Source organism: Orbicella faveolata, unplaced genomic scaffold (assembly GCF_042242905.1).
Source record: "Orbicella faveolata isolate gen_17 unplaced genomic scaffold, um_ofav_v1 contig_46, whole genome shotgun sequence".
In the NCBI taxonomy this organism is placed as follows: Eukaryota; Metazoa; Cnidaria; class Anthozoa; order Scleractinia; family Merulinidae; genus Orbicella; species Orbicella faveolata.
In genome coordinates this window covers 1,045,909-1,067,996 of record NW_028301576.1, presented here as the reverse complement: position 1 = coordinate 1,067,996, position 22,088 = coordinate 1,045,909, and the positions used below count along the sequence as shown (strand labels likewise).

Genomic DNA, 22,088 nt, shown 5'->3' with positions numbered 1-22,088 from the left:
CCAACGAACTTTAATTTAAACACAAAACCAGTATGCAACAACTGAAACACACAACAGATAAATTGAAGGCAAGAGTGAAGATCTTTATTCCTTAAACAAACCTGGCATTGAAATACAACTCAATTATTTGCAAGTAATAAAATAGACCTGATTAGCATAAGATCCACCTTTACCATCAATCTTACAAGCTGTAGATTTTCCATATTTATCGAACGTTTGTGGCCCAAGGACACTAGCGGCATACCAGCCACCATTCTGAACTGCAAACATCCTGTAGCCCGCTCTCATTGCAGCCACGGCGCACTTGGCAATGGGGTTCGTACGAGAAGAATAAGATCCATCCAAGATAGAATCCTTTCCTTCCAACGTTGGGATTGCACGACTTCCAGTATCCTTATAGCATCCAACCTCATCATAACCTGCACAACAATGGACAAACAGAAGCAGTATTAAAGAACCATATGCCATGATTTACATTTTTTTCTTTTCGACCTCACAAACGTGTGCCAGGATCACGCGCACAGATTCTGCAAATGAAGTCTATCTCCATGCACTCTATTGCCAAGCTTCTCTATTTCTTCCTACCAGCTTACACACATAGAGACTACTGGTTCTGGCGCAGCAGTGATAACTGGGAAGAGAACGAACAAAAATTGTTCGTTCTCTTCCCAGTTATCACTGCTGCGTCCATAACCAGTAGTCTCTATGTGTGTGTGACATGTTGCGTGTTACACAACATAAAAGAAAACAAAGCGCGGATGTGACACCGAAAATGGCTGCACTGATTATATACAAAAGTGCGCCAGAAATATTTCCAGTTGAACAAGTATCTGCACAGTATATACGCCGAGATGGCTGCCGCAAGATATTCGTCCGATGTTCTGCAATCAAACAACTGTCAACTTTGCGAGGCCCTTCAAAACCTCCCTCCAGAGTTTCGTGAGATAATTTACAAGGAGTATCTCGCAATAAAAAGAATGGAAAAAAAGGAAATGGGTTGGGATGAGGTACATTATGATATTGAAGAGGCGCCCTTCTGTGAAAAACGATCAAGAATATTAAAGGTCATGTTTTGCCGTAAATGCAACTCCTGCCGCCTAAAAGGACTCTGTTACGAGTGTTATAAAAATGGAGTAAAACACTATCTCGGCTACCCAATATATGACGAGAACGACTAAGCCGAAATCTTTCAAAAATTTTATTGAGCGGCGCCGATATTAACCTTCGTTCGAATCAACAGTTTTGTTTTGAAATCTGTGAGTTGCGTGACATTTTTCTCAGAAAGACTGGAACCAAATATTTCCCAGGCCCTTGGACGAGCAGTACTGAAAAACATGGAGGACAACTCAAGATTTTTTTGTTTGGGGAGAAAAAACGAACCAGAACAGAATTTGCAAAAAAAAATACGCTCAGTAAACGCGCTGTAAGTTATTTTTTCACCACAGAAGCTACCGAAGTGAAGCGAGCAGGAGGAAACGAGAAAATAGCAAGATTTGATCACAGCGTTCGATCGATCGTAACATGTGATATTCCTTGAACAAGGCACTCAATAGAGCCCGTTTAAGTTTTCTCTGCTTCTCGCACGGCTTCAACGACTTGATATGTTATCTGTCTGACCTCTTTCTGACAAACGGGTGTAGAACGTTCCATGAAAATAAAGCAAATCGCGTGGAAAAGCACAATAATTTTGGCTTTCAGAAGTACTGTCGTGATATAATTTATTCAGCCAATCTCTAATTATAACTTAAGTATGACATCATCTCGCCGCCCAGAAGCGCATGCGTATGTGTGAAAATACTGCGAAATTTAGGCAAAGGACAGAGAAGCTACACCACAAGTTTGGATGTGAGGTTGGCCCCCTCTGATTCCTAATACGGCACGTACAGGCGCTTGTCAGGGGTATGGGGTGAGGCCGTCCACGGCGATAACCCCGGGTAAACCCGCCCCGGCCCAGTGGGGACTGGGGGGTGCTCAGAGGTCCGTCGGGATCTCAAACCTCGTTCCCAGAGGTAAAATGGGAATCGACAGCCGCCTTGTCAGCGGCGGGAAAGTCCTAGCCGGGGCTAGGCAAGAACAGCCAACGAGCACCCCCCGACAGGGCTTTTGCCCTTTTGTGTGACCTGTCACGCAACGTCACGCGTGAAGGTAACGCGGTGTAACACAATCACCTGTTTTTAATAAGACTTAGAGATAGTTTTGTGTTTTTTCGCTCAAAATTTAGTTCAAATTTGTGCTGGACTCCGCACGTTTTTTTCCAAATTCTTGCCGAATCTGGTTTCTTATTTTTTCAAGATCTGGCTGGCGTAAATTTATTTGTTTTTGCGCAAAGTTTGAGCGTAAAGTCTCTTTAGGTTGGCGATATTTCTGCGTTTCACGTGTGATCAGTTGAAACTCCGTGTCAGAAACCCGATTATCATTCAGAGCTTGTGAGACAGAGCTGTTTATCGAGTCATGTTTTGCAATAGCCAGAGAATGGATTCTCGAGTGCTTATTAACTTTGCGTTCAAGCTTCTTGTTGACAACGGACAGGCCAGTGGAAGCTGCGCCAGATAAAGCGGCTATCGCGGCAACAGGTGCGCCGATAACAATTCCAACACCAGTAAGTGATGTTGCAACAGCCCCAGAAGACAGAGCTGCCGTGACGGCGCCAAGGCCAACCACGGAATAATGAATCGCTTTCCGAGCTTTTTTATATTTTTTCAACACAAGCCTGTAATGCTCAACCTCAACAGATATTTCTTTTTCAATTTTACTTATTTCAGTTAGCCGGAAATTCTCGGCATTTGTCGTTTCGGGAAGGCTTGGATAGATTCTTCTTTCATTCTCGGCAGGAGGCGCGGAAGGTAACACATTTGCTGAAGACGTTGTGTATATAAAGAAATTTAATTTAACTCTCATTCAAAAGGAAGCTTGAAGCCCTTGAAATCAAAGAGTTCGCCTTTCTCATCTTTGACGCTAATAGTGATGCTATTTATGAACTCGTCTGTAGAGCAGTCTCGCAAAACCTGTTGCGGAGAACCGTGGTAGTTTAGCGTTCAAGACAGACGAACACTAATAACAACTAAACTCCGTTTATTCTGCTAACAACTCAGCACTCGAACAACAACGGCTTTCTCAACAAGGGCACGTGTTTACAATTGAGGGTATTGCTAAATCCCCCTCTAAGACCTAAATGTCTTATGGTAACGCAAGAATGTTCTAGAACTGTCACACAAGGAATGTTGGGAGCACCACAGTATCCCCCTACCAGTCTGAGAGATAATCCGAGAAATGTGCTGGTCGACGACTTGGGCGGCCTGCTCGGGTCAAGGTGGGTGGGTGAGAATGAACTTGAGTTGGAGTGCTAGTGTTCTCTCGAGGATCTGGAAGTGTTAGAGAATGTGGAGCAGAAACTTCAACTGGATGCTCAATAGGACCAGCATCATCCATCAGCTTAGCAGGCTTTAAACGGTCAACTGTGATTTCCTTGGTCTTGCCATTAATGTCCAGGGTAAAGTGTTTGTCAAAACGGCGGAGAACCCGAAAGGGACCATCATAAGGGCGCGTTAGTGGAGGTTTGTGGCTGTCACGCCGCACATACATGTGGGTAGCTGTATGGAGGTCAGGAGGGAGATAAACATCACGACGACCATGCCATCTCGTAGGAACAACCTGGAGGTGCTGCATGGAAGAACGCAGTCTTGACACGAATGAGGATGGGTCCTCGATAGTAGGGGCAGAGAAGAAGTCGCCTGGCAGACGGAGTGTTGTGCCATAAACCAATTCTGCGGACGTACATGACAGGTCCTCTTTGAGGGTGGCACGAATTCCAAGAAGGACCATAGGGAGGTCGTCAACCCAATTACTACCTGCCAATCGTGCTTTCAGGCCGGTTTTAAGGTGCCTGTGGAACCTCTCGACAAGACCATTTGCCTGTGGGTGGTACGCTGTGATGCGGAGACGTGTGGCACCAAGAAGGTTCATTAGGGAATGCCAAAGATCCGATTCGAACTGCTGTCCCCGGTCAGAGGTGATCGTCGTCGGTACACCAAAGCGCGAGATCCAGCCCGTCAGAAGACCAGAAGCGCAGGACTCAGCAGTGGCATCAGCCATCGGAATTGCCTCAGGCCAGCGAGTGTAGCGATCAATGCAAGTGAACAGGTAAGTGTAGCCCTTGGATATAGGTAAGGGACCGACAATGTCCACATGAATACTATCAAAACGGTAGTCGGGTGGGGTGAAGGCCTTCAGCGGGGCTTTGACATGCCGTTGCACCTTGGATTGCTGACAATCATGGCAGGTACGGGTCCAGCAGGCGATGTCCCGCTTCATATTTGGCCAGACGTACCGTTCGGATATGAGGCGACGAGAGGCTTTGATGCCCGGATGAGACAAAGAGTGCAGGTTGTCAAAGATGGCTCGACGTATCGTTAAGGGCACCAGAGGACGGGGACGACCTTGGGAGATATCACAAAGGAGAGTTCGTCCGGTGTGCGAAAGAGGAACCTGTGCAAGCTGCAATGAAGTGGAGGAGGTTGAAAGCTTGAGGAGCTCCCCATCTAGTTCTTGAGCAGAAGCAAGGGCTTCAAGGTCGATTGGGGATTGTTCCAGGGCAAGGACGTTGCGTGACAGTGCATCAGCGACACGATTAGCTTGACCTTCGATATGGCGGATGTCTGACGTGAACTCGGAAATAAAGGCCAGGTGCCGCGCTTGTCGTGGTGAATGTCGTTCAGCACTGGAATGAAGTGCAAAGGTAAGAGGCTTGTGGTCTGTGTTGATATGGAACACACGGCCCTCTACAAAATACTGGAAATGTCGGACAGCTAGGTAAGCAGCCAACAGTTCACGATCAAAGGCACTGTATTTGAGTTCCGCAGGGCTCAACTTCTTCGAAAAGAAGGAGATAGGTCTCCATTGTCCATGAATGAACTGTTCAAGGACTGCTCCGACAGCGAGGTTTGATGCGTCGGTCGTGATGCAGGTGGCGGCATGTGGGTGAGGATGGACCAACATAACTGCCTCGGACAAGGCTACTTTGGCTGCGTCGAATGTTAGTTGACAGGAGGCAGTCCATGTGAAACTGTCCGCTGCAAGCGCCAGGTGTAGGGGCTGTAAGATCTCAGCACACCTGGGGACAAAGCGGTGATAATAATTGATGAGGCCCACGAACTGGTGCAGTGCCTTCTTGTCTTGGGGAACTGGAAATGTGCGAACTGCTTCAACACAGGTAATGTGGGGACGAATACCAGCTGCGCTAATGGTATGGCTCAAGAAGTTCACTTCTGACTTGCCAAATTCGCATTTAGCTGGGTTGATGACAAGGCCGTGGTCAGATAAGCGCTGAAAGAGGGTCTGAAGATGTTGGAGGTGCTCATCGAGGCAGGAGCTAGCAACCAAGATGTCGTCCAGGTAGACAAAAACAAAGTCCAGGTCACGACATACATCGTCAATGAACCGCTGGAAGGTCTGGGCAGCATTTCTTAAGCCAAAAGGCATACGGCAGAACTCGAACAGACCAAATGGAGTGATAATGGCCGTCTTAGTGATGTCGTCCATGGTAACAGGAATCTGATGGTAGGCACGAACCAAGTCGATCTTGGAAAAGATGGTTTTACCAGCCAAATTGGACGCAAAATCTTGGATATGTGGAATGGGGTAGCGATCAGGAGTTGTGATGTCATTCAACCTGCGGTAGTCCCCGCATGGGCGCCATTCGCCATTTCCTTTTGGGACCATGTGGAGCGGAGAGGCCCATGTGCTGGAGGATGGGCGCACGATTCCCATCTCAAGGAGCTTGTTGAACTCAGCTTTAGCAGCAACCAATTTCTCAGGAGAAAGACGCCGTGGTCGTGCGAAGACAGGTCGGCCTTCGGTGACAATGTGATGGGCAACACCATGTTTAATAGGAGTATCGCTGGTGCAAGGGCTTGTCAATGACGGGAAGTCATTCAGGAGTCGTGTGAAAGGATCACCAGTGGATGGCTGAGTAGAAAGAAAATTAAGGTGAGGAGTGGGGCACGGTGAAGGTTCTGCTTCGACTCGTGTCCCATTTCTCGTGTCAATAAGGCGTCGTCTGTCCAGGTCCACTAACAATTTGTGTTGTAACAGAAAATCAGCGCCAATAATAGGTTGAGTCACATCAGCTACTAGAAATCGCCAGGTTAGGGGGCGTGGGAGCCCGAAATCGAGGATTAACTGTCGAGAACCGTAAGTGTTAATGATAGAGTTATTCGCAGCTCGTAATGTGACGTCGCCTTTCTTGAAACGATCTGATCGTCCAGCCGGAAACACGCTAATCGCCGCTCCCGTGTCAATTAAAAAGTTCAGTTTAGTATTCTTGTCATAAAGTCGAAGGAGAGGAGATGTGCCAGTCGCATGGGCTGCGTTCACCGACTGGCAGTCGAGTTTCCCGGTTGCTGTTGAAACTTGCAAGGCTCACGGCATTTTAAAGCTTTCGTGCCAAATCGCTCGTGGTACCAACAAATGTCGGGGTGGGAGCGAGACTGTGGTTGTGCACGGGCTGGTGGGGTCGACTGCAATGTTTGCCAGATCTTCTGTAGCTCGGTTTTAATGGCGCTAATCTCAGAATCACCCTGGTGCTGTATTTGGTAAACCGGTGCTTGAGGACCTTGGACCTCCGCCATATTGTCCGCCATGTCGGCGAGCTCACTGAGACTGGCACCTTTGTGTACCGCAAGAGCCGTGCGAACGGTGAGTGGAAGTTTCTGCAGAAAAAACTCACGGAAAATCTCGTCTACGCCAGCATCGGCGACTGTACCACCACGAAGCTTCAACATATGCCGTAAAAGTTGTGATGGCTTTCGATCTCCAAGGTCTTCCACGTGTAGGAGTTGCTGTAATCGTTGTCGTTTGGAAGGGTAGACACGGTTTTGCAATTCGGTTTTCAGTGCCGTATAAGGAGCTTCCGGCGGTCGTAAAATAATGTCGCGTACTTCTGAGGCATATTGGGCCGGGAGAACACGAACCACATGACCGAACTTCGTCTTTTCGTGGGTGATATTTTGAGCAGTGAACAACGCCTCAGCTTGTGCGAACCAAAGTTCAGGGTCAGACGGCCAGAAATCCGGTAGTTTCAGCGAAACAGCATTAGCAATTGCAGTTGGTTGTGTCGGAATGTCAGCTTCGTCGGGCATGATCGCGTCGGGGTCACCAATTTAGCGTTCAAGACAGACGAACACTAATAACAACTAAACTCCGTTTATTCTGCTAACAACTCAGCACTCGAACAACAACGGCTTTCTCAACAAGGGCACGTGTTTACAATTGAGGGTATTGCTAAATCCCCCTCTAAGACCTAAATGTCTTATGGTAACGCAAGAATGTTCTAGAACTGTCACGCAAGGAATGTTGGGAGCACCACAGTAGCTTACCTTTTCAAAAGGCTTCCCTTTCACATCAAACAGGGCTAAGACATCTGACCTTTTGCCATTGAACAGATTCCGTTCTTTGTCGATCAAATCACAATGAATAAAATATGTCGTTGGAGATGTAAGCCTTTTTACGAAGGTTATAGGAAGCAACTTTCTCCCAATACCAAGCAAATTGGCTAAATCGTGATCAAGTTCAATAGGTTTTGCCCCAGCCCCAAAATTTCTGATTACAAGCTGGCCAACAGGTTGGTTTATTGCTGTTTGCAACTCTTTATATTGATATTTGGCGAACAGACCGTCTATTTCTTTTGCCAATCTTTCTAAACTATAATGCCCTGGGAGTAATTTACTAACTGATAAAGCTCTATCTTTGTCTTAATCTCCCAAGGTGGCTGAACCTTCCTTTTTCAAAGTGTCCCAGCTGTTGAATAAACTACAAGATATGAGTTTCATGAAATGAACTTTCGGTATCGGTTCTTCAAAATAGATAGTCTCTCCGTTCTCTTGCGTGACAATAGTGAGAACAACCATTTTATATTTAGCAAACAAAATTGTGTTCAAATACAATGGCGAATTTGTGGAAAGATCCTGAGTTTGTGAAAAAAGCGGATGCCGCGAAGAAAAAGGCGTGGACAAATTTTTTAAACCACTTTCCAAAAGCGGACAAAAGCCGGTTCGTTTCACAAGAAAGCATCGACGAGAAGAATAACGCAACCGCAGCGGTGTTTTTCAAAGAAAGCGAAGGCTCGTTACAAAGCGTCTTCGGTTCAGACAGGCGGTATTGGAGTGCGGAAATGAAACGAGCGCTAGGTTTGGGAGACAGCGGAGGTTTTCCTTATCAATTGTCGCCACTTGGTTCAAAAGTTTCTTTGGCAATCCCTGCGGAACCTTTCGACGGGAAAGCGCCAAGCTTGAAGAAAATATTTAACGCCGAAATCAAAATCTACGTCACCCCTGACCAATATTTCACGACAAAATTCCGAGAAATATTTCAAAAAAACCAAACTCAGGCACACTTCTGGAACCGAATCAAAACACTGGTTAGGAGGGCCTGACATGAAATATTGGCCGCAACAGCTCAACTTCGCGGTTTTCTGCGCGACACAGGGGTGTGGAATTTCACGTGAAATCTTTGACAACGGGATAAATCTCCCCCCGCAGATAGGAGCTTTTTACACCTTCCACGTGTATTTCAACGTCAGGCGCATTTTGTACCAGCTAGGAGGAATTCAGAGCATGAGCGCTTTGCCCGGAGATCCGCCTTTCAGCCAATTCAACAATCATTATGACGTTGCTTCGTACAAAAGGCTATGCAGCGAGTTCGGCATAGACCCCTCGAGCGATTTTCGCTTCACGCACGGGGAAAACCACGGTCTGGGAAGCGTTTACGTGTACGCGTCAGGCCCGACTAAAACTGACTATAAATACCCGGGATGGAACAAATTCAGCGATGAAGGCGGTAAAGCTATAAAAGGGAACTTGATTTATTTCATCGGGCCGGGGGCTTATGGCGATACTCAAGCGGACTGGTTCGCGCCAAACGCAGCATCTGGTTTGAAGCAGGCAGGGTTGGCGAGAATCAACCAGTCAATCGAGGCTTTCATTTACTGCATCCTGGGCGCGCAGGTGAACGTGCGCAGCAGCATTCTCGGTTCGGGTGGCCGGGTGAAAGAAGCCCAGAGCGAGTTTCTTGTTCTGGTTGAAGACGCGATCAGACAGCCCGACCTGGCCGAGAGCGTGCAAAGGTACCAGCCCGCGGTGGATCAAGCGAAGGTTAGGCTCAATCTTGCTGTAGCCCCCATGGCCTGACTTATGCCCGCGCAAATGACAATCAACACCGAAAGCACGGTCGGTTACAACAACAAGCTGAAACAGGCGGGATCTCTGGGATGAAACTTGGGGTAAACAACGAGCTAAACCCGGAGACAAAAAAAGCTGCGCTCAAACTCATGGAAGGCGGCCCGTCAAAAATTAACCCGCCCAAAAGCCATCCTTCCAACCCGATACACAAAGCCGCAACAGCCGAGTCAAAAAAAGCCTCTTTGCCTGAAACTCAGCAAGCACAACCAACGGCGCAAAAAATAGAGCCCAAGGCTCCAGATAAAACACCGCAACATGAAATAAACAAAAAAGCGGTAATTGTCGGTGTATTAGGATTATCGGCGTTGCTGTTCATGGCTTGGCGGTAAGCTACCGCTGCTTCTTAAGATATTTTTCGAACAAAAAGGCCACCACAGCAAGAATCAGCAGCCAGGTGTGCTCGGCCAGAAAACCGATGGCTTGGCCCGCAGCTTTGAATAGAAAGCTCACGATTGCCCCAAGGAGTCCAGGAAGCAGGGAAGCGGTTTTTTGCCGAACTCTTTCAGCTTATTTCCCAACTCATTTCCAACTTTTTTTAAAGCGTTCATGATGGTTCCAATAACAGCTCCTATTGTGGTGCCGGCCGCGAGAATGATTGCCGTTACTGTTACCCCATATTTTTGGAAAATGTCTTTCACCCTTTCCAAAAGAGGCTTCTCTCCACCCACTTCTTTAAGCCGAGCCGTTATAAATCTAATCTCTTCATTACGTGTCGCTATTCTCCTCTGCGCGGCCTCTGTTTCTTCAGGTGTGGCATTTTCATCTTTTAAAATCTGCGTATCTTCTTTATTATCTTTTTCCAGCTCTTCTCTGTCCATTTGTAGATTTTTTATTTCTTTTCCCAAGGCAGCACTTTTCACGCCAAGTTTTGTTTGGAAAACTTTTTCTTCTTCGGTTATTTTTGCATAACTTTCTTGAAGCTCCGCAAGTTTGTTTTTTGCCCCTTCTATTCGTTCAGGCGGCGCATCAGGGTCTAAAGTCTTGTTTCTTTCAAGCCTGATTCGCCAGTCCAGCGCCTTTTTTCGTTTTCTTATTGCTTTGAGAGCTTCACTCGCATTTTCTTCTTCTTCTTTTTCAAAATCTGCAGCTTCTGTATCTTCGATCAACTGAATATCTCTCTCCGCCTGTTGTTCTGCGAACCTTTGAATATATTTTTCACTAGCCTTTTGATGTTCTGTTTCAAGACTTCTCAATTCTCTTTTCAGTTTGTCAATTTCCTCTTGCGATTCCTCTGCATTTTCAAGATCTTCTATCTGTCTTTGTTTCTTCTTTATATCTTCTCTTATTTCATCCATTTATTTTTTATTTTTTTTCTCTTCCTTCGTATTGCTTCTCTTTGATCTCTTTCCGTTTTTCGTATGTCGTTTGTTGAACCTTCTAGTATTTGGAAGCCACCAGAGCAGTTTTTATTTCTTTCGAAAGGCTTGGATTAATCTGATCTCTTCCCGTTCTCATGTTTTTGGTAAACACGTTATAGGTTTTTTTGCCAGCTCCAAACATTTTGACTTGGAGCTTCCCCTTTGAGCTGTATGAAAACTCAAGCTCGCTTGAGCTCATGTCCAGGAAGAGATCATTTGCAGCAACCCACGCTTGTGCACTCAGGGCCTGAGCTCCGGTGAAAGGGGTTTCCGCATAAGACGTTTTAGGCATCCCGCTTTTTTCATTCTGCATTGTCTGCATTGGAATTTCTTCTTTACCATTTGGCGTTGATGCATTGTATGGGATGAAAGGATTCGTTTCGTTGGCATCTTCATTTTCATAATAATTCCAATCGTCTCGGTCAAAAGCAGGGTTTTCAAAGCTAGTTCCCTCACCTTTCTCCATAGCAATATATTTCAATCCTGTTATTTTTTAAATTAGAAAAATAATCGCAGGCGTATTATACAATGTCAGTGCCAGAGAACCTTCGCCCAACGTACAACGAAAAGACATTTGGCGCCATGAAGGCCAAACGCACGGTCAATCGAATCACCTTTGGACGCACTGAAGCCAACCCCGGCGATACGCTGTATGTTTCAGTGCCCAAGCTGAATGAGGACGAGGTTCTGGTGCCGGGCTCGCTGGCGCTTGTCTTCGACATCGACCTTTCTGGTGGGCACGCCAACAATTTCCTTGTCCAGAACGTCACGTGGCCGCTCGTCGACCATCTGGTCGTGAATTTTGGAGGCACCATCCTTCAAGACACTCTTGGGCACGACATCTACAACATCTTTGAAGACCTTTTTCTTTCGCAGGAAGAGCGTGACCTCATGGCTCTCGAAGGGATTCAGAGCGAGGATCTTTGCAAGATTGCAAGATTGCAAGATCCGCTCAGGCACGGGAGACAAGAAAACCTCGGGCGTCGACGCTGAAAACAAGCTGAACGAGGTATACGGAAGCAATTACCGGATCAGGCTGGACCATCAGATCGTGACTGACAACGGCGTTTTCTACCCCAAGGCCCTTTACAACGACCTCGAGTTCGAAATAACCCTTGCGCCAGCTTCACAGGTGGTCAGAGGCTCCGATCCAACCAAGCTCAAATACAGGCTGACCAACATCCAGCTCGAGTACAGAATTATCCGCAGCAAGTCTCTGGCAGACGAGGCGCTCAGCGTTTACACCAGCGGCAAAGAGTTCGCTTACGACCACGTGATGCGTTCCAAAGTGGTTTTTTTGCGACACGAGGCTCAACATCAAAGTCGACGCCCAAAGAAGATCGCTCAAAGCCATTCTCCTCCTTTTTGTAGAACCGTATGCTGCGGGCGCCAGAGATTCGGAAAAATACATCTTCCCGGATCTGACGAAAGTCAGCGTCACGGTCAACGGCTCGCCCAACATGCTTTTCAACGACGGCATCAAATCCAAAGACCCGTTGGAAGAGGCCCGCGGCTTCTTTTCGAAAAAGATGAACAAAACCGAGCACATGGATATGACCAAGTTTTACGCCGGTGATAGGTTCGGGCTTGTTATTGATATGCGCTTCATTGCGGATCCGTTGATGCACGCGAGCGGCACGCGGCTTGTGAACAGCACAGACGGCGTCCAGCTGGAAATTGAGCGGAAAGCCAAAGGCACTGGCGACGTGAACTGCCATATATTCGTGATCTCCGACTCCCAGTTCAACATTATGGACAGACAGCTGGAATCTTTGCGGTGTTGAATATGAACATGGACCCCAGCAAGATTCCCTTCAACGCTCTCATTGTGGGGCCGACGAATTCAGGCAAATCGAGGTTCGTGGTGGACCAGATCTACGGCCCTTTCCGCTTCAAGTTCGACTACATCGTGCTCATCTGCCCGACGTTTGCGCACAACAAGACCTACTAACAAATTGGTGAAAATGATCCAAGAATGAATGTGATAGTATGCGAGCAGCACGATGTGGAAAAGTGGTTGAAGCTAGTGAGATGGCTTTTCGAGGGCACCAACGCGCTCATAATACTCGATGACTGCGCAGCCTCCAAAGATGTGAAAGGGCGTACAGGCGAGCTGGTGAATCTCGCCTTCCCTGCTCGACATATGGGCATCAGCGTTTGGATGCTGACCCAGAAGATGACCGGCATAACAGCTTCCTTCCGGGAGAACGTGGCGGCGATCGTTCTCTTTTACACCCCCTCGGCCAAGACTACGAAAGCCATCTTCGATGATTACGCCGGCGAACTCTCTCAGGATGAGTACAAAGGTCTGGTTTCAAAGCTGAAAGAGCGAAAGTTCTCTTATCTTGTGTTCTCGCTTCGCCACCCCTACGGGGTAAAGGCCTTTTGAATAAAAAAATGAAAGCTGTATATAGCCTTGCACAATGGCTGAAGAAGAGGCCGCGTTAGCAGAAGTTATGAACCTTCTTCAAACCGAGCTCGAGCCGCCGAGTGGTCCAGTAGGTGGCATAGTTCCAACCGCCCCCGGACCTGACATTCCTGCTCTTCGTGAGCAGCTGGCCGTGCTAGTATCTACAGGCAAAGCCAAAGAGGCCATCGGAGTGTAGGTAACACATGAGCAGGTAAGGCGCCTGAGTGACAAAGATGTCGAGAAATACACCAAAAGGTACGAGACATACGTGGGCTCAAAGACAACAGAACGTTTGATCGACAGCTTCATTTTTCTTTTAACCAAAGCGGTCGGAATGGCCGTTGACATCAAAGACATCGACGCTTATCAAAAAGAACTCAGAAACGACTACATCTTAAACAAAGAGCTCTCCAATCTGGCCGGCAACCTTGCTTTGAAGTGCGGCCGGTTTCTTGCTGCTGCCAACGCGGTGTTTATCACCACAAAACGTATTGATTATAACTCCCATTTGGACAGAAATGCCGAACAGAAATTGGAAGAAATTCCTCAACAGCAATCCTCAACGCCGCTGAGTGATTGCAGAACGACCGCAGAGTAACGCTCAGCATTATTACATTTGCACAGCATACAGACTTGTTCCAGAATGTCTACCGAACAATCCGAGAGCGCACCTGCCGTTACGGCACATTCTCAGGGCGAGACCCATACAGCACCTGCTGTCGATGCCACACAGCAAGCGACAACTCCGACTGCAACAACGACAACGCAGCGCGTAAAAAATCCCAGGCGTTTGGCCGCCGGAAGAATGGTTGCTGAAAGAACGCGGCTGGCCCGGGAACAACAGAAGAAAGCAGCAGAGGCTTATCTCGCGGAAAAAAGGCGAAAGCCGCCACAGCTGCTCCTGAGCCAGCCCCGACTACAGAAGGCGAAAGCCCAAAGTGCGGCGGAGAAAAAAAAATAGCAGCCTCAGCACCACCCAATGGCTTGCTGTTGGCAGCATACTCGTTTCACTGGTCGGGATTTATTACAAACGGGAAGAGCTCAAGGCCGCATTCGACAAAAAAACACCTGAGCCCCTGCGTGTTGAGCCAGAACCCGCTCACGCGACACAGCCAAAAGCTTTAAGAAAAATGATTTAAACTTTCACCTGTAGTAGATAAACATGAAGAAAGTTGTTGACGTTCCCCAAATTCTTATCTCTTCAGCAGCAATTTTTGGTATCGGGCTGTTATGGTACGACTTCAACTTAAAGATTTTTCATACAGTCCGCGATCTTTTGCGTGCAACATTGTTTGAAAAAGATGAAGAAGGAAATAAAATCCGCGATATTTTGGCCGCCGCATACTTGTATGGCGAGGATGGCGAGGATGACGAGGATGAAGAAGAAAAGACAGATTAAATTTTGTTTTAAACTTTTGTTATTTCCTTATTATGAGCACTATGGCCAACAACGGAGGTCTCGTTAATACATTAATGGATGCTTTAATATCTCTTGCAAAATGTTACGATGGGGATCCAGAAAATGCAGAAAAAATTTGTCAAATTTTTCTTGATGACCCAGAAAACGTAAAAACCGCAAAAATTGTAGGAGAACTTTTTTTTTGGTATTATTTCTCGAGAATTAGATGCCAACAACGACTCAGAAGACCAAGAAGATGAGTAAAATTAATTTAGTTTTAAACTTTTGTTATTTTCCTTATATCAAAAGCTACCATGTCCGACGACAAGCTTGTTAAGACCATCATGGAGGCCGCTACTATCACTGGCTTAGCCGCTGGCATCGGCTGGGCCGCAAAAAAGGTTCTAAAAGAGAGTTTTACTTCTGATCCCAGCAGCAGTGCGATGAATTACGTGAAGTTCACCGCCGTCATGGCGGGCAGCATTGCGCTCAAACAGTGCCTCGGGGACCAAAATGTATGTATGTATGCATTTATGCATGTATGCATGTATGCATGTATGCATGTATGCATGTATGTATGTATGTATGTATGTATGTATGTATGTATGTATGTATGTATGTATGTATGTGGGTGCCGGGGCGCTAGCTCTTGGCTACGCAGCCTTCCGGTTCCTTTAAACTTTTTTGCGCCTTACTTATAGTAGCGCTATGGACGCCAAACTCGCAAAGATATACTACGGCCCGGGGGGGCTACTAGAAAGGTATCGCCGCGATCAAAAAATTAGCCGAGGCTGCCAAGGTACCTGAAGAAACCGCAAAAAAGTGGCTGATCAAGCAAGCGCTCTGGCAGATATTCCTCCCAGCGCCAAGGCGAATTCCTCGGCCGAAATTCGACGTTCCAACACCCAATGAGGTCCACCAGGCGGACCTTCTTTTTCTACCGCACGATAAACTGCCCCGTGGGCGCAAAGTTTTCAAATATGCGCTGACCGTTGTCGACGTGGCCAGCCGCTACAAAGAGGCCGAACCCCTGACTTCGAAAAATTCCGATGAGGTCGCCAAGGCCTTGCAGAAGATTTACAAGCACGCGCCTCTCAAATGGCCTCAAATGCTGCAGGTTGACCCAGGGCGCTAATTCATGGGCGCTGTCACAAAAGAGATGGAAAAGCACAAAACATATATCCGGCGCGGGCGGGTTGACATTCACCGCGACCAGGCCATTGTTGAACGTTTCAACCTACACTGGCTGAGCGCTTGTTCGGGCACCAGTACGCCGTGGAAATGCGACTCCCTGAGGGCCAGCGGTCCACTGCTTGGGTGAAAAGACTTCCAGAAGTTGTTTTGGCTTTGAACAACGAGGTTACAAGCCTTATCGGCAAGAAACCCGCCGTTGCCATCAAAGAAAAATCTGTTTATGCAAGGCCATCGACCCCTTATTCAAGGCCTGTTGGAAAAAACGAAAAAATACTCCCCGCCCTTGTCCACGTTCTTTATCTCTACCAGCCCGGAGAGCTTGAAGGCGGTGTAAAAAGAGCCACAGACCCAATCTGGTCTTTGAAAGTTTACAGCATTGAAAGATCTTTTACCAAACCGGATCAACCCGTTCTCTACTATTTGCACGACGGTCCCAAGCGCGGCTTCGTGCGTGAAGAACTGCTGGTTAACCCTCCAAACACACAATTACCCCCAGAGCAAGTGACTCTAACTCTCTAAGTTCATCATCCGTTAATGTAGGCAATATATCAAAGCTGGTGTACCCGTAAGTTTTTGTATGGATACCATCGTCACCTATCCATCGTTTTGAATCAAACGGTGAAAGCGAAATTTTTTTAGATGCATGCCGTAGATCTCGTGTCCCTCGCTTCGAAGAATGTTCATTCCATGCCATTGCTGCTCCGCACCAAAAAGCGTTTCCTTGTACTTTTCATGCGTTATTTGTTTCTTGACAACGCTCTTTTTTACGCCCTTTGCTTTTTTGATATTTTTTTCGTCCGCCTTCAGGATGGAGTACATTTTCGGTCTCAGACACACACTCTCTGCTATGGGGGTTCCGGCACATTCGTCTTTCATTTTGCCCAAGACCTTTTTGTTGGTGTTTGAGTGGAGTGGATGCTCCTTCGGGTAGTCGCTCGTATCATACAGATTTTTGTTCGTTTCGATGTCTTTGTAGACGTCATCCGTTTCGATCTCAAGCAGAAGGCTGTCGGTGTCTGTGTACAAAAGCTCGCACCTTGAGCAGTATTGTTTTTTTAAGCTCGTTGTAAAAGAAGTCGTACATCAGGATCTTGCTGTTGTCAAGAATCGTCATCCCCGTGTAGACCGGCGTGTTGACAAGCAGCTTGCTTTTTCGCATGTCGATTCCGACCAGGTCGTTTGAAAAGAAAACGTGCCTTGAGAACAGAGGGCTGGCAACCAGTTTCCTTATTTTTTTCGTCTCATTTGTGCGCACTATTTTTATGTCAACGCGGTTACGTAGGTTTTCCATGGTTTTGCCGAAAACCGAGTTATTCATGAGCTTGTAAAAGTTCTTTTCAAAGTCGCTCTTTGCGTTTTTCCTGAATTCTGTATTCATCCTGATGTACGGCTCCATCCAGCATTCTTGTTCGAACTCCAACACCCTGTGCACGCGCTTCAGTTTCATGCCCTGCTTCAGATAAAACTGCAAGTTTCTGTAATGCACGACATAGTTGCTTTTGTCCTCAAGTGTCAGCAGCAGCTTCTTGCTGTCCGGGGGTTTCAGCTCCAGGTCTTTCATCAGCCTCTTTTGGTAGGCCGACATCCATTCTTTTTTCACGACCTTTTTCTCCGGCGCCAGGGGATAGCTGTTGTGCTCCTCATGCAGTTCTGCAGGATATTCAAGATCAACCTCAAGAATCCAACCATTCTTTGCGTTTTCTTTTTTCTTCAGGATCTCCTCCTCTGTGGGCATGACGCGTTTCCATTTGAAATCTCTTTTCGGGAGGGGCTTGCTCATTGCCCATCCGTAAAGGTTGTTTGCGTCGACATACATGATGTATTTTTTTGGCTTGCTTGGGTCATAGTCCGGTACTTGCGGGTTGTTTGCTTTGGCGTACCTCTTGCTCACGATGGAGATTCCGCCCCGCATTCCCCTTTCCACGAAGAGATGCATTTCAAGGTCTGTGAATAGCTCAAGCTCGACCCCCGTCTTTTCAAGAGCGCGTCCCAGCTCAGGCCTGGCGACGTGAAATAATGCGCCGGATCTAACCCGTACTGCTCTTGGCACAGGTTTCGGAAGTTCTCAAAAACATCCGCCAAAAGGGCGACATCAGTTTTCACGTAAAGATCGTGATAATCGCCCAGCGTTTTGCATTCGAAAGCCTCCCCGACAGTCTGCGCGTGCGCGTACTCTTCGTCTGTTATGTGCTCGTCGTTCAGCTTGCTGTAAAACTTCTCTTTGTCCGGAAGCCTTGTCTCGCCGAATCTCCCCCATGAGTCCATGTACTCGTAAGGGTAGATCCCTTTTTTGTAAAGCAGGTCGCTGCCTTTTGAAATGGTTGATGTTATTTTCAATGACTCCTTTGGTGTTGCGCTTACAAGTGAATCAAGGCTTCCTTGCAAAAAGTTCAAGCTGTCGATGAAACGCAGACCTCCGACTGAAAATGTGATATATTTCTCCATGTTGTTGGCGACGCATTTCACCTCTTTCTGCAGCTGTGACAACGCTTGCATTACATGGTGCGCGTCGTAGCCCCTCAGGTTGTGGAATACAACTGGTATTTGGTCAGTCTTGGGATTTATTCGCAATTTCTTATTGCATTCGCTGTGCGCGGCTCCGCGGTACCTGCCCGTTATTTGGCAATGGTCTTTTACTGCGTCTCTGTAGTTTTTCTGAAGTAAAGGGTTTCCACAGTACTTACAATTTTCCTGTGCTTTTGCCTCCAACTGGTGTTTTTTGTCTGCCAGTCTTTTTAGCCTTTGAACACCCCATTTCTGCTCTTTCTGTGCCATGTAAAAACATTTTTTGTGGCCTTGGCCCCAATAACTGCATTTTTCACTGCCTTCTTCGCCGGATTCTTCGATGTTCCAAACAGGTAAAGAATCTAAGAATTCGTCTTTTATCAAACTTTTGTTACAAATAAGGCAATCAGTTGCTTTTCTGAATTTTTCCCAGTCTTCGGCCGCCATCACGATCGGCTTTGGTGCGGCCAAACTCTCTCTTATTTTCTCTTCTTCCTGCAGAATGTCGCTTAAAAACGTTCCCACCGCGTTTTCGCCCTTGTAAACCTTTGACCCTGAAACCTCTCCGTCGCTTCTCACAACCATGTAAGAATACCCGCATGCCTCATGCCTTTCGGTCTTCTCTGTATAGCTTGTTTGATCTCTCTCTGGCCCACGCTCACAGCCCGAAATCTTTCTTACTAAAGCCTCGAAGTCCGCATAAATCACGTAGGGCATCTTCATCTGTTTGCTATGGTTTTGGAAGGAAAGGGTGTTTTTCCCCTCCTCTGGCATCTCGATCCTTGTCGGCCTGCCGTTCACACCGTTGCAATATTTTTTGTGGTCCTCGAGCAAGTTAGCTTTTGTGAAACGCGACAAGCACATCAAGCAATATTGGGTTTTGTTCTTCAGTGACTTATCAAACAACAGAGCGCTCACCCGTTTTACACAACAATAGTGTTGTACTTCCCCTGACTCAATTAGTATCAGGTTTACCTGCTTCATATTCTTTTCTTCTCTTCTGCCGCTTAGCCTGAGCGGGAACACGTTTTTGTTTTCACAGCCAAATAATGTTATTGCGAGGCTTTTGTTTTGAGCCTCAAGCTTTACCGGCGTTGGGAAATCGATTCCTTCGTAGTTTATGCCGTCGTTAACCGGATATTTGCTTGGTCTTTGCGGGTCATTCCCATCTTTTGGGGGGAATAAAGCAGCTCTGAGAGCCCACTTCAGGCATTCGTTGTCTCTGTTTTTCACGTTGATTATTGCCTTCTTGTTTGCCAGCCAAGCTGGAAGAGGCAAATAGGTTCCTCCAAGAATTAGATGATAGATTTCGACATCTACGTATGCAATCGTTATTCTTTCAACTTCCCATCCTGATCCCCTCTCTGACCAGTGCTCTATTTCTCCTTTTGTGTTTTCAATAAATTCGTCAAATTTTTGCTCTATCTGGGCCTTATCTGGCGTCATGAAAAGGAACGGCTGGTTGTTTTTGTCACGGAAAAAGTGCTTCATATCTTGCGTTTTTCCGTCTCTTTCTCTTGAAAACTTTACTTCTAACGCAACACTTACTTTTCCGCTTTTTAACCTTTGGACTTCTTGTTCAGCCAAATCGGTGAACTTTTCTTTATTTTCTCTCGCAGACATCAACAGATCCTTTTTGTACTGATTTCTTTCGGATAAATCCATTCCCCATGTACGGAGATCAGGGTTATTATATTGATATGTTTGGAACCGGCCGAATACTGCTACTTTTTGTGGTTCTAATGGTTTACGTTGGTTTCTGTTTACCCCTGTTGGTATTCGGCCGCAAAACATTTGCAGAACATCGGACGAAAATCTTGCCGCAGCCATCTCGGCGTATATACTTTGCAGATACTTGTTCAATAGGAAATATTTCTGGCGCACTTTTGTATATAATCAGTGCAGGCATTTTCGGTGTAACATCCGCGCTTTGTTTTCTTTTATGTTGTGTAACACGCAACATCTCACACACACATAGAGACTACTGGTTATGGACGCAGCAATGATAACTGGGAAGAGAACGGACAAAAAATAAACCTGCTACGTTCAACTTCGTGCGTGGGTGGGTGGAAGTTGAACGTGGGAGGTTTATTTTTGTTCGTTCTCTTCCCAGTTATCACTGCTGCGCCAGAACCAGTAGTCTCTATGTGTGTAGCTTACACAATGCAAAGAGACATCATCATAGACTTACAACTTTAGAGGTTTCTAAACTGTATCTTGATTGTGCCACCAGCTATCCGCTCACCTGTGATGTAGTAAACTTGATTGGCCCATGGTCCACCTTTACCATCTGACTTGCAGGCCGACGATTTGCCATATTTGTTGAAGTTCTTGCCAGCCGTAGCACTGGATGCACACCATCCACCATTTTGAACTGCAAAAATGTGGAATCCTCGTTTCTTAGCTGCTTTATAGCACTTTTCGATGGAGTCTCGTCTCTTCTGGTAGCTGCCATCCAAGATGGAATCCTGTCCTTCTATTGATGGTATGGCGCGGCTTCCCCGATCTTGAAAACATCCAATGGTCGCGTATCGAGGACGATAATCTGTTAAGATACGTTAAGCAACGCTAACTCAGTAACACATTGACTGTTGTTTCGTCTGGATTACTTTTATCTAGTCTGAGGTCTAGATCATGATTTGCAGAGCTTAGGTAAGTAGTGGGCAAAGGATGTAACCCGGTAGCTTTCCTTTTCAGTACCGTGAACTCCTCCAGTACACACCTATTTTAAACTTTCCACGAAAAAGACAACTCAATTGAGAGGCCAAGACCGACTTTATTTCAAACTATTGCAGCCGCGTCGATACAAATAGATCATAATTTGGTGGCAAAAGTTCTCAGAGAAAACCAGGAGGTAAACTACGTTCAACACCATGAAGTGATTGTTAGTGGATAATGCGCGCTTTCGTCAGTCCAAACTGCGCAATTTGAAAAACGGTTCAGTTGAGAGTAAGGAAGAGATGTTTTTGATTTACCTTTAAGTTTATACACCTGATTGGCCCAAGGTCCACCTTCACCATCGTCTTTGCAGGCCGTAGATTTACCATACCTGTCGTACGTCTGGGAAGCAGTAGCACTAGCGGCACACCAGCCACCATTCTGAACTGCAAACATTCCGTAGCCCGCTCTCATTGCAGCCACGGCGCACTTGGCAATGGGGTTCGTACGAGAAGAATAAGATCCATCCAAGATAGAATCCTTTCCTTCCAACGTTGGGATTGCACGACTTCCAGTATCCTTATAGCATCCAACCTCATCATAACCTGCACAACAATGGACAAACAGAAGCAGTATTAAAGAACCATATGCCATGATTTACATTTTTTCTTTTCGTCCTCACAAACGTGTGCCAGGATCACGCACACAGATTCTGGAAATGAAGTCTATCTCCATGCACTCTTTTGCCAAGCTTCTCCATTTCTTCCTACCAGCTTAAACAATGCAAAGAGACATCATCATAGACTTACAACTTTAGAGCTTTCTAAACTGTATCTTGATTGTGTCACCAGCTATCCGCTCACCTGTGATGTAGTAAACTTGATTGGCCCATGGTCCACCTTTACCATCTGACTTGCAGGCCGACGATTTGCCATATTTGTTGAAGGTCTTGCCAGCCGTAGCACTGGATGCACACCATCCACCATTTTGAACTGCAAAAATGTGGAATCCTCGTTTCTTAGCTGCTTTATAGCACTTTTCGATGGAGTCTCGTCTCTTCTGGTAGCTGCCATCCAAGATGGAATCCTGTCCTTCTATTGATGGTATGGCGCGGCTTCCCCGATCTTGAAAACATCCAATGGTCGCGTATCGAGGACGATAATCTGTTAAGATACGTTAAGCAACGCTACCTCAGTAACACATTGACTGTTGTTTCGTCTGGATTACTTTTATCTAGTCTGAGGTCTAGATCATGATTTGCAGAGCTTAGGTAAGTGCTGGGCTAAGGATGTAACCCGGTAGCTTTCCTTTCCAGTGCCGTGAACTCCTCC

The 22,088-nt window shown here is 46.6% G+C and overlaps 3 protein-coding genes across 7 annotated transcripts in view; all 3 read right to left on the bottom strand.

Moving 5' to 3' along the window:
* Positions 1-62: 62 nt before the first annotated feature.
* LOC110068002 (uncharacterized) overlaps positions 63-22,088 on the bottom strand; it is a 35,552-nt gene continuing 13,526 nt past the window's right edge. For all 5 annotated transcript variants that reach the window (XM_089277370.1, XM_089277372.1, XM_089277368.1 and 2 more), the window contains 4 exons: positions 21,621-21,920; positions 21,075-21,362; positions 20,345-20,644; positions 63-419 (listed from right to left, as the gene is read on the bottom strand). In XM_089277370.1, coding sequence (XP_089133496.1) covers positions 124-419; positions 20,345-20,644; positions 21,075-21,362; positions 21,621-21,920 — 1,184 coding nt within the window. In that variant the 3' untranslated portion in view covers positions 63-123. The remainder of the gene's footprint in view (positions 420-20,344; positions 20,645-21,074; positions 21,363-21,620; positions 21,921-22,088) is intronic.
* Positions 9,665-10,528, bottom strand: LOC149097850 (uncharacterized). Its single transcript, XM_089277374.1, has one exon. The coding sequence runs from the start codon at positions 10,526-10,528 to the stop codon at positions 9,680-9,682; it is 849 nt and encodes a 282-aa protein (XP_089133500.1). The 3' UTR covers positions 9,665-9,679.
* On the bottom strand, positions 16,484-20,293 carry LOC149097849 (uncharacterized). Its single transcript, XM_089277373.1, has one exon. The coding sequence runs from the start codon at positions 19,927-19,929 to the stop codon at positions 17,482-17,484; it is 2,448 nt and encodes an 815-aa protein (XP_089133499.1). The 5' UTR covers positions 19,930-20,293; the 3' UTR covers positions 16,484-17,481.

What these genes read in the sequence shown, in the direction of transcription:
- LOC149097850 (XM_089277374.1), bottom strand. Translation starts at nt 10,528, where the DNA reads ATGGATGAAATAAGAGAAGATATAAAGAAGAAACAAAGACAGATAGAA.
- LOC149097849 (XM_089277373.1), bottom strand. Translation starts at nt 19,929, where the DNA reads ATGGCTGCGGCAAGATTTTCGTCCGATGTTCTGCAAATGTTTTGCGGC.